The 12,616-nt window shown below is 39.5% G+C and overlaps 1 protein-coding gene across 1 annotated transcript in view; it reads right to left on the minus strand.

Annotated features, from left to right (window-relative positions):
• Positions 1-1,425: 1,425 nt before the first annotated feature.
• Positions 1,426-12,616, minus strand: part of foxk2b (forkhead box K2b) — a 90,929-nt gene continuing 79,738 nt past the window's right edge. The window contains exons 8-9 of the mRNA XM_068004302.1: positions 9,822-10,028; positions 1,426-3,760 (exon numbers count right to left, since the gene is read on the minus strand). Coding sequence (XP_067860403.1) covers positions 3,564-3,760; positions 9,822-10,028 — 404 coding nt within the window. The 3' untranslated portion in view covers positions 1,426-3,563. The remainder of the gene's footprint in view (positions 3,761-9,821; positions 10,029-12,616) is intronic.

A 12,616-nucleotide genomic window follows, 5' to 3' on the forward strand; every position in this document is an offset into this window, starting at 1 on the left:
GGAGACTGGAAGACAACATACCGTTCCCATAAAAATAAAGTGAAATGAACTTTGAAGATATACAAGGTGTCAACCATAATGTCCAACCTCCATATACAGAGGGCAACACTGCGATTCCATTTTCACATTGCTACAAGTTCTATTAATTTAAGCTTCAAAAATAAGGTTGGCTAGAGTGGCTGTTGATTTTTTTTTAAGAATCTGTGTACTGCAATAAAAGAGAAACAAAGATACTCTGAATGCAACAGCAACAGAAAAATGCAATTAAACGTCTTGCCAATACATTTTACGCATTTTCTCCTTGCTTCCCATATAGTGATATAGAATTTGAAACGTCGCTAATTTCAGCTGACATTTTGTTTTCCAATCAAATCGTTGTCCTCATTAGTAGAGATAAATAGATGTGCAGTAGCTGACATGTCCTGCAACACCAATATCGGCACCAATATCTTATTTTCCAAAAAACATACCTTTACTGGCCTCGTATAGTACAGAATACATCTGCACGGCAGCCTGTCAGTGATAAAATGGCTTATGCTTTCCAATATACAAAAGATTGAACTGAAATCAATTCCCACCCCGCCCAAAACATTGTGAAACACACGAATAGTTCCAATATGTTGCAATTTTCTCACTTCTTGCTGTACAACTTTTAAGGCTCAGTTGTAATGCAAACAGGACAAATGTTTTCATTTTGTTCCAAAAGGTATAGAAAGTTACACGGTCATACTCAAGAGACACTGTTAACAACACAGTAAAGGTTGTGTTGTGAAGACAAACAAATGAAGTTTAGCTCAAGCCGATTAATGGTATCCAGCCAAGTACTTGATGTAGTTCGTAAGAAAGTTTGGATAATGGACAAAAATCTTCAATCCAGTTGATGTTAATCTCACAAATTTACTGGAAGGAAAAAAGGCATTAGTGGTGTAACTCCCAAGATGCTGATTTCAGACCCTCTTATTGATCTCAGATTTGCTGAATTCCTTCAGGTCTCAATCCTCATCTGGAGAAAGACGCCACTCCAGCAAAGCAATTGTAATGATGCCAGATATGAATGTTAGCAATGTTATCTACTACCGTCCAATTTTTCAAAAGAGTAAGCCTCCTGTTGGTTGATCAAGTGAGATTGATATTCACAAAAAGCTAAAATAACCTCAACAGCCGATCATGGACAGCACAGTTGCTTTGGACTGTAGTAGTGTGGCGATGGTGGGGGGGGGGTGGGGGCGGAAAAGAGAGAAAGAAGGAAAGAAAACCGTCTTCCTTCAGCCAGAAGAAAGATTTGCATTTATATAGCACCTTTGCACATCTCTCAAACATCACAAAAGTGCTTCACGTACGATTAATTACTTTGAAGTGCAGTGACTTATATAGGCAAAAATGGGACAATACAATGGCTGTAATTCCTGTAATCATTTTTCCAGATTCAGTGATTTAGCATCATATTTAATGTAGTGCACACAGATGGGATGATCTACAAAGCTTACCTACAGCAATTTGGTGTCAGTAATTTTTCAACACAAAAGTTAAAGCATCTTCATTAGGACATAACTAACTTGAATTTAACAAGGTTGTACTATTGCACATGTAGCTTAAATATGAATTGAGTTATCAACCCAGTGAATCGCACTGCCTCTTGAACTATCCTTTTACTTTGTTACTGTACATCTACCAGCCTTTGTATTTTGCTTCTCTCCAGGTTCAGGGGCTCTTCCACTCCCTGACAAAGTCAGCAGGTGAACCATTCTTAACCCAGCTTCTTGTGCTACAATAGACAGCGAGTAGAGTGGCCTGGCTTGTTTGGCTAATTTTTCTCACCCATTCTTTGCAGCAAATGCTTCAGTCACCTTGCCTGAACCAGCAATTCAAATGATTGAGAACTATGGGTGCTAAGCTCTGATTAGCCTATCAGGCTCCATTTTGACTTTAGATAAGTTTCAATCTTTATTTTTTCCTGTTAACTTCCTTAATACCATAAACATGACTTTGAAATAGAATACATGTGTGCATCACTAAATAAGGATGTAATATAAAATCATGCTACTTTATTGATGTCAAACAAAAATATATATAACTTTTTTTCTGAGTCATCCAAGCGGCCATGAACCTAGACAGGTTATTCAACCCTGGGGCATTACAGATGAACCTCGTCCTGTTCTCAGCGATTATGCAGAGTCTACTGGATAGTGATTAGGAGTGAGAAAACTGGTTGATGAAACCAGTTATAGTGCCCAGCTGAGGTCAGCTAATTCAGCAGACCTAGATTGAAGGTGGGACCTTCCTGGCCTGTGCAGCTCAGCTACCCTGTGGATTAAACTATTAAACTGTTGGGTGTGGGGGGAAATGGATTTTATAGATCTGTACATGCCATGATATATTTTGTGCGCATTATCATTTTGAGTATGTGTAACCCTGACTACATGGACATCATATTTAAACAAGATTTTTATTCTGCAGTTTGATTTTTAGCAACAGTTACTAGGTCCCAGTAGCCCAGAACAGATATGCAAGTCTTTTTCTCCTCCTCTTAAATAAACAGTTTGCAACAATGTGTTTTTTCTTTTCTTTTGAAGTATAGCCTGCAAAACCAAGCCAGGAATAGCCAACGTCAACACAAAGTAACAAATAAGCAAAGAAAGCAAATAAGCAGTAGTTAAGTGTAGCGCCGGTCAAATTAATTAATAGCTGTTCATTTAGGTCACGTAACGGCTCAGTTACATTGTCTTCTTGCCCAACGCATGCAAACCCGAAGCATTTGATCACTACATATTAATTAAAAATTGATTAAATTCATCAGGAATCTGTTAAAATATGAAAATCTGCAGGTGTAAAGTAGCTTTATCTGGATTCAAACAGACTGAAGTAAACTTTTAACCACTCCATTGGTTATTTAAAAAAACATAACTACATTCATTTTCACTGAACATAAAATTAAATTTACGTACGAAAACAGTTGTGATTCCAAAGCTTCTGAAATATAAATGGAGTGGTCTGAAATGATATTGACCCCATTTTCATCTACAGAAATGAAATACACCCAAAAATATCCTAATTCCACATATGAACAAAATACTGCATATTTACTAACAACTGCATTAGGTAGGTCATTAAAGGCTAGCTGCCAGATGTAGGAAATAGGTCCACACCTTTGTTCCCTTTATGTAATATACAATCTTTTGTAATTGGTGTACAGTAAGCACTTGCCATGCTGCCGTCACACTGGTGTGCTCAAGTCTGTAAGTATCTGATGGAGAACGTCAGATGTGTGTGGCTAGCTGTGGCCCTCCCCATCTCTCCCTTTCCCAGTGAGCACTGAGGTAGTTGAGCAGGAGGAACAGCCTCTTATGAGGGGCATCACGTTTTTAATTTTGTTCAGTTTCTTTAATTTATTCCTGTGTTTTAAGGCTTCCTGTTTCTCAGTGCTGCAGTTTACAGTCGCTCATACAGGGCCCCATAACCCATAACGAGTCAACACATTCTGAAGTTCTAGATGTTAAGTTAGACTTGTCCATTTGGCACCTTGCATTTGATAAAAAGTAAGCGGCGTCCCCATCCCCCAGTCTTTAGTTTTGGCTGTTGTGCACACTTGCAGCCACAGCTGGGGCTTCCACCTTGACAGCAACAAGTATGCTTTCTCCATCTTCCGTTTTGATACGTTTAATCTCTGGCTGCTCTCCTTGGTCTCCATTTTGCCGCTTTGTGGGAAGGGATGCCGATGCGGAGGCATGGGTCGCCAACATGTGTAATGGGCTTGCAGCAGCTGCAAAAAACAGAACAGAATTAATATTTATAGGCCTACTTAAGGAGTAAATTCCCATGACGCTTTCTTTGATAGTTCCATTGTTATGCTGTTAGCTAATTTAAACGTGTATGTGCCCACAATTATTAAAAGGGCCCTTTTAAATACTTGTATTAAAGTTATAATTTGATGCCCATATTCTATTAAATAAATTTGCTTCATTTATGAGATACTTAATATTGACTTGCAATACATGAATGAAATTAAAACAAATTTTTAAAAGGTTGGGAATGATCAAGTTCAGGTAAGATTGGGTTTTAATGAAAGATCACACTGGAATTGTTGATCTATTGTTTCTCTTTCAGATGCTGACCGATCTGCTGTATAAGTTCATCATTTTTGGTTTACATTTCAAGAAAGTATTCACTGTGTGCTGTGCAATATCCTTTTGTGTTGATAGGTTAGAGGAAGTAGCACAGCTATCTGGATATCCCAGAATTCACAAGGGGGGGGCGTGGTGACTGTGTTTAAAAGCAAAGCAGCAAAGAGAAAATTAGATAATCAACTTAAATTGTTTAACCTAAGATTTCAACTAAGCGTCTAATCTTTTAAACATCAGGTAGCAAATTCGGATTTTAGTTACTTCTGCTCTCTTTACTCAGCACCAACTTGCTTAGTGTAATGACAGTGTAGTGTAACATACATTGATTGTGGCTGATTATAGACATTTTATAATGGAGATGCGTTGGAATGCATCACCAACAGAAGTGAATGCTTGAAAGTGCTTTGAGCATCAATGGTCAGTCCCGTGACTCACTCACTCACTCTCATTCTGCATAAAAGGCACAACCCTCCTGTGTACAGTCAATTCTTTTCCCAGGTGAAGTAAAGCCACATGTTCTAAAGTACATTAACTGACAGTTATCATTTGAAAATTGTCACTAAGTACATAACTTCCAGGATTAAAGAGTCAGCAAGTTTGTGGAGAATGCTTCCCACTAAATGAACGAAGGTGAGCCTACTGGAAAGCTAATCTATTTTTCTGCTTCATTTGGATAATTCACATCCAATTATGAACATTACAATTAGTGTCTTCCAGCTGTTGGGCCTTGTGTGTAATTTCAGTAACATCTGTGACAATGAAGGTCTTCATTGGAAAACAGACTTAAACTCAGTGGCATGATAGTGCTCCATGTAAATAATGTCCTCCAATAAGATTCATATACTCTCCAAGGCAATGAACAGGCAGATTCATCCACTACCAACTTCAGAATAAATTCCCTCTACCCAAAAAAAGGAATCAGAGACTGGATTTTTGGGTTTAAGGGTACAACATTCAAGAGGGTTACCAGGTTCATGGAGGTAAGCCAACTTCACTTTTTGCACTTGTGGAATCTCCTGCAATGACAGGAAAGAGCTGATCAAATTCTGCAACTTCTTTGGTAAGTGCAGTTATCAAGTCATGATATCTTCAGACACAAGACTTCATGAAATCTTTTCAACTGAACATATTGTAGAGGTCCTCTTGTATCTTCCTCTGCACATGTTATTTGACCAAGTTTCTTCCTTGGATCTTCAATCGGATACAAACTAAAGCCGCATCTTCCACGTTGGTAGCAAATACGGTGGTGAGGAGCCTATGTATCAGATGGCTCGATTGGAGATATTTGGACTTGTGAAGAGTCAACTTTGGAACCAGTTATTCTCCCTCTTAATATCCTTGAAGATTTTCACCTTGAAGCAGCACCAGTGTGGGAGCTGCTCTAACACCCTACAAATTGGTATCTCGAACCAGAACCAAATTAGTTCCTCCTCTTGTCTGACCCAGACCTTGATCCACCCTCACAAATGGACTTTCCACTCGAAAGATGTTGATCATGCTCCAACATTATAGTCATAACAGCACTGTGGGAGAACCGTCACCACACGGACTGCAGCGGTTCAAGAAGGCGGCTCACCACCACCTTCTCAAGGGCAATTAGGGATGGGCAATAAATGCTGGCCTCGCCAGCGACGCCCACATCCCGTGAATGAATAAAAAAAACCACAAGGTTATCAGTTCTGTTTGAGGCTTTCCTGAAAAATATACTTGAACACAGTAACTTCACTGATGTATGAAACTACAAAAGGTGTGGTCTAAAGATGCCACAGGAGAAAAAGATCGGACAGAACAAGCCCTTTTAAATAAAAATATACAGCACAAGAGTGATGCCAGAAATGATGCCACTTTTACGATTTCTCCCAATTGGTACCCTGGCTTACTCAAATATTGTAAGGAAGTTGTGAATGAAGAATGGCCCAAAGTATTACATAAGCAGCATAGATGCCAGAGATTTGCTGGAAAAGTGTGCCTATTTGAAATGTCGATACTTCAGCTTGACTGTTGATAGTTACACAGATCTTTGTTTACATCTAAATATATTTGCAAATGGTGCATTTTAATACTTGAGTAAGATCAGTGTCCCAGAAATACCAATAGCATGATCCTGCTTATTACTTATTATTACAGCACCAGCGTCACACAATAATGGCTGGCTATCCTGAGGGCAATTGAGTTGGCTCAGTACGTACACGCCAAAATAAAAACATTTGCAGATACTTTCAAAGAGATTCCACGATGCATGCTTGTCTCATTCATTTTGTTTTGAATTTTGATAGAGATGTTACGGTTATGGTGCAAAACAGACTCACCCAACCCCTTTTTAAAAAAAATAGAATCATAGACTTGATGGGGGCCAAATGATCTGTTTCAGTGCTGTAACATTCTGTGTTGGAGTTTCTCTTCATATAAGCCATTTAGTCTAATTCCACTCTCATGCTTCATTTCTTTAATATTCCTTTTTTTGAGCAACTATCCAAGTCTCTTAAAAGAATTTATGAAATACTTAAAATCATAGGGATAAATATGATCAGAATGAAGGGTAGCAGTATAATATGAATGTGTTGCTCCATAGTCTGTAATTCCCCTCAGAGTGTCCCTATATCAGTTCCTGGTGTTTGGTTATTTCATTGGCTGTGAAGTGCTTTGGGCGATCCTGGGGGTGAGAAAAGCGCTGTATAAATGCAAGTTCTTTCTTTATCCCCCCCCCCCTTTCATTAGCAAAAGCCTGAATGTAGGTAAATAATTGTAATTTTAGCTGAGGAAGTCAAGGGGGTGAGAGAAATCTAAAACAAAGGGGCGAAATATTTTCTGGAAGTGCCTAGTCACTGTTAGACAAAAGTAAATTTGGAAGAATGAGGCATGTTTACAAGTTTCTCTGCCCATCATCCAAAAAAGTAGTCTAAATGGGATAAATCAAAATGTGGGAGGCACTATCATATCCAGTGCCAACACCTGGCGCCTCATATGCACATAGGCAAATGGATCATAAAACATCAATCAGTACTGAAAGCTGTCATCATCCATTCTTAGTTGGCAGTCTTTGACTAATAAACGTAGGATGGTGGTAAGTGATTTCTTCAGTTGTCACATTGAGTAGTCATGTCATTGCATTCTGCCACCAAAAGTTCTTTGTCATATGCATTTTTTTTTACCATCATGCCTTTTCTGAATTCACAATTCAGAATCATAAAATGAAGCATTATTAGGTCTTACTTTTTTTTTTACATATAGCCACATGTTGTTCCACAAATATTTTGATAAAGTGTGCACAATGATGACATTTTATCGGTTTGTGCTTTGATGTGGCACAACACTTCTCCCTACAGTTAACAATTGACCCAAGGTGAATTAAATGGTTAAACCAAACCTCTTCAGTCTGAGTCAAAGCACAGTCTTTTGGTGCTAAATGCATGGCTTTGCCCAGTAAATCTGATCACTAGATTACTTTGCTTCCTGTTATGCTACATTAACTGAGATTTTATGTGCACCTAGTGAATGCCATATAAATTCTTTAATTACCTTAAAAATTCATCAATAAGTGGTAATTTTAAAAAAAAAAGACAAGATTGAATGCTGCCATCTAACTGGAAGGCAAACGACTTAGATCTGTCTCATTCTCTGTCAAAGTTACATAGCAGGTAATGTAGGCACACTGTAAATGTTAGGCCAGTATTCAGTGGACAAAGTTCTCAAAATTTCAAAAAAATAATTTAGTTCCTGCGATAGTCACTAAGTGTGGTTAAAATCTAATTAAGTCTTCTAACTCTGAATATTCAATTTCTCTGGGAAATATTTTCAAAATAGGTGTCAACCGTGGCTCAGTGACAACACTCTTACTTTTGAGCCAAAAGCCCCACTCCAGAGACTTGAGAATATAACTAGGCTGACACTTCAGTGCAGTTCTGAAGGAGTACTGCACTGTTGGGAGGTGCCATCTTTTAGATGAGACATTAACCTGAGGCGCTGTCTGCCCTCTCAGGTGGATGTAAAGATCCTATGGCAATATTTAAAAAGCAAGGGTGTTCACCCGGTGTCCTGGCCAACATTTATCTCTCAATCAGCACCACTAGGAACAGATTATCTGATAATTTATCTAATTACTGTTTGTGGGACCTTGCTGCGTATAACTGTCTGCTGTGTGTTTCTACAACGGTGACTATACTTCAAAAAGGTACTTCTCTGGCTGTGAAAGTACCTTGGGGCATCCTGAAGTGTGAAATGCACTATATAAATTCAAGTTTCTTTTCCCTCTAAAATGGATTGCATGGTAGAAAGTACATCTAAAAGATGACAGTCTATGGAATTTTTTGGCTAAATATAAGCTAGAATTGAATCAGACAGTATCAGGTACACAGTAGCCTGAAGATAACAGAGACATGACCGTAGCCTTTAAAAAAGTAGATTATTATAGGCGCAAGTCAATGTTTGTTGGTACATAATTATAAAGGTCATTTTCAGCTCAGTTAATGTCAAAAAAATCTGATGAAAGAAAGTTTATCAAGTTAATATAACCCAAAGTTTTTAAACTGTTCAAGTAGAATGTTTACATTACATGTTATGATATAATCAGTGTGCTCAACATGACTGCCTCTACAAGCACCTCAAAGCACACAAGCATTTTAAGTGTCCAGTTCGTTTAAAATGTAAAAGTGAATGGGATAATTTCTTTCCCCTCCCCTCCCTTCCCAAGATGGCTCAGTATCTAGTGTGATACCGACTCTGGTCCAGGTTTTGATTGCTGGTCTGTATTGAGTTCATCAATCTCAGCTGAGGAGGAGTTGTTGCAGTACAGTTGGCTTCAGTATCCGAGGTGAGAAGTCAGCTAGGATTTCCCATCTACTAATCCCTGCTGCATGTAGATGTTAGGGGAGGATAGAATTGGACTCAGCTGCGATGTTTTCCTACGGTCAACTAATCTGCTAACAGAGTCGAGGTTCCCACATGAAGAAAGGTCACTTGGACAATGTATCGGGATATTGCAAGTGCCCATGGAACCATAGCCCAACATGAATCTACACCTTCAAGACAGGAGGATGGAAATCTTAGGGATAGGTTCAATTGTGTCCTGTATTGAAACAAAGGCCCCGATATTTATGGGATGGGGTATCGTAGTGTCCAGGAAACCCGAAAATGCGGGAGACACCGTGGGGGGGGATGGCCGGCCAATCGTGAAGGGGTAAGCAGCTTTGCTTGAGGGGCCGGGGAAGCACTCCTGCTCTCTTAGCCCACAGGCAGAGCTGGAAACACAGTTACCTGTTGGATCAGGCCATTCCCACCTCCCTTCAGCTGCCTGGTTTCCCGAGCCCTGGGACTCCTGGCTTGCAGCCATTAAATTTAAAACTCTGCTAAAATTGAGACATGCAGCCTCATTAAAATATTTAAATGATGGACCTGCCTCTGGAGAGCAGGTTAGTCGCCCGCCCCCCCCAACCAGCCTCCATTAAAACTGGAAGTTGGAGGCAGGTTTCCAATTTTTAACCATCTTGGGGGTGGGGGTAAAATCCCCCCAAAGGTATATCTTCCCTGACCTTAATCCGGGGGTTTGGGGGGGGGGGGGGGGGTAGCGGGGAAGAGAAAGGAAGACGACAGAAACCTTAAAAAAACACTTAATTGTAGGTAAGTATTTACATTCCACATTTGAAGAAATGAGATGTATAGTTAAACCTACAAAGAACACACAAAAATATAATACTGTATTACCAGTGTTAGCTTGTCCATGTGCTGAGGAGATGGGCACCACATGCGTTCCATTCTGTGCAATTGCTTTAAGGGGTAACTGGTGCTGGCCCAGAGGAGCCTGTTGTAGTATAGTAACTGTCTGTATGGGTGTACCCTGCGAAGTCTGAATGAAGCGACTAGCAGTGCCTATTGAAGCTGGTGCAATTGCAGGAATAGGCTCCACTTTGACTGCAAAACAGAATAGAAGAAAAAAAGCGTTGGATATCAAACTATCTAATTGAAAATCATCTACTTTCAACCCATTCCTTACATATATGTGGAACCAACAGTTTTTGTACTAAATTTACTGGAAGAGGTTTTACATTGTCTACACACAATCTTATTGGGTATCAATAACCCTTCAGAGGCGACTACCCCTAAAAGGAAATTAACAGCAGTATTAATCCCTTAGATTTTATTGACACTTAGTAAATGCATTGTTATAGATCGTCTGGGGCAGCCAACAACCCATGTTTGGACTGAATATTGGTAAGTTCCTTTATTGCAAGTGTTTACAAAAATTTTGATAGGGTGGCAAATTTCACTTCTACTAGGAACATAAGAAATAGGAGCAGGACATACGGCCCCTTGAGCCTGCTCCGCTCTTCAGTCAGATCATGGCTGATCTTCAACCTCAACTCCACTTTCCTGCCAGATCCACATATCCCTTGATTCCCCTAGAGTCCAAAAATCTACTGATCTCAGCCTTGAATATACTCAACGACTCAGCATCCACGGCCCTTTGGGGCAGAGAATTCCAAAGATTCACAACCCTCAGTGAAGAAATGCCGCCTCATCTCAGTCTTAAATGGCCGACCCCTTATCCTGGCACTATGCCCCTTAGTTCTGGACTCTCCAGCCAGGGGAAACCACCTCTCAGAATCTTATATATTTCAATGAAATCACCTCTCATTCTTCTAAACTCCAGACAGTATAGATCCATTCTACTCAATCTCTCCTCATAAGTCAACCCTCTCATCCCAGGAATGAATCCAGCGAACCTTCGTTGCACTGTCTCTAAGGCAAGTATATCCTTCCTCAGGTAAGGAAACCAAAACTGTACGCAGTATTTCAGGTGAGGTCTCACCAAAGCCCTGTAACAATTGTAGTAAGACTTCCTTACTCTTGCACTCCAACCCCCTTGCAATAAAGGCCAACATGCCATTTGCCTTCCTAATTGCTTGCTGTATCTGTAGGCTAACTTTTTGTGTTTCTTGTACCAGGACACCCAAGTCTCTCTGGATACCAACATTTAACAGTTTCTCACCATTTAAAAAATATTCTGTTTTTCTATTCTTCCTACCAAAGTGAATAACCTCACATTTCCCCACATTATACTCCATCTGCCACCTTCTTACCCACTCACTTAACCTGTTTATATCCCTTTGCAGACTCTGTCCTCCTCACAGCTTACTTTCCCACCTAGCTTTGTATCGTCAGCAAACTTGATACACTACACTTGGTCCCTTCATCCAAGTCATTAATATAGATTGTAAATAGTTGAGGCCCAAGCACTGATCCCTGCGGTACCCCACTAGTTACAGCATGCCAACTTGAAAATGACCCGTTTATCCCAACTCTCTTTTCTGTCCGTAACCAATCCTCTATCCATGTTAATATATTACCCCAACTCCATGAGCCCTTCTCTGGAGTAACAACCTTTTATGTGGCACCTTATCGAATGCCTTTTGAAAATCCAAATATACCACATCCACTGGTTCCCCTTTTTCTACCCTGCTAGTTATATCCTCAAAAAACTCTAATAAATTTGTCAAACACAATTTCCCTTTCATAAAACCATGCTGACTCTGCCTAATCGTATTATGATGTTCCAAGTGCCCTGTTACCACTTCCTTAAGTAGAAACAAAGCACCAATCATACCATTAATTTGAACTCGTGCTAGTTATTATTGTCCTCTATTGAGGTATTAATTCATCTATGCTAGAAGTTTTTTTTAATTTTCCATTTCAAACTTCTTTCCCAAATGTTTTTACAGTAAAATGATTTGGCAACTCGGGGACACCGACAACCCCAAACAACTTTTAAAAAGAAAGTTCTGCCCTGGTCCAATGATCTCATTTCTAGAATTGTACACCAGTGAGGTCTGAATTCTCACTCCTAGATTAATTTGGGTGAATTGAAGCTTTAAAGGAAATCTGCCTTTCTAATTCTCTAGGTCAGATACTTAGACAATGCATTCAGTTAATGTACACGTTGAAAACTGTACCCAATGTATCACTAGGTGTAACGGATTGTAAAACGGTGTTCTCATTTCCTTTCATAGACAGTATTAGAAACTGCTCCTGTATATTCCATATGTTTTGCTTTTTGTCTTCTCCCCTGAAAAAGCTTTAGATATAAACTTGCAAGAAAATTGTGCTTTTTATAATATAGCAAAGACACACAAACCACAGTGGCAACGTGAGCACTAATCTACACAAGTTCCACTGACATTACGGCTATGATTACTTGGGGAGGGAGAGTGCAGAATGCAAATATGAAAACTAATTTTATAACAGCATAACATGTTTACCAGGGAGACAGTTGTATGATGTGGAATGTTACGCATTAAGTTTTGAAAATACAATTTGTGTAGCTGTTAAAATTAAATGTAAATAATCGTCCACCTTACATTTTACACTGGTTTATCCTTTCTCCACATCCTGTCCCCAATTACTGACAAATGACGATGCTTTCGTATTTAAGTTTTACTAGTCACTGAAAAGTTGGACCAGCAGAATGAGAGGATATCATATCATAGTAGGTACAGCACAGG

This window comes from Heptranchias perlo, chromosome 23 (genome assembly GCF_035084215.1).
Source record: "Heptranchias perlo isolate sHepPer1 chromosome 23, sHepPer1.hap1, whole genome shotgun sequence".
Taxonomy (NCBI): Eukaryota; Metazoa; Chordata; class Chondrichthyes; order Hexanchiformes; family Hexanchidae; genus Heptranchias; species Heptranchias perlo.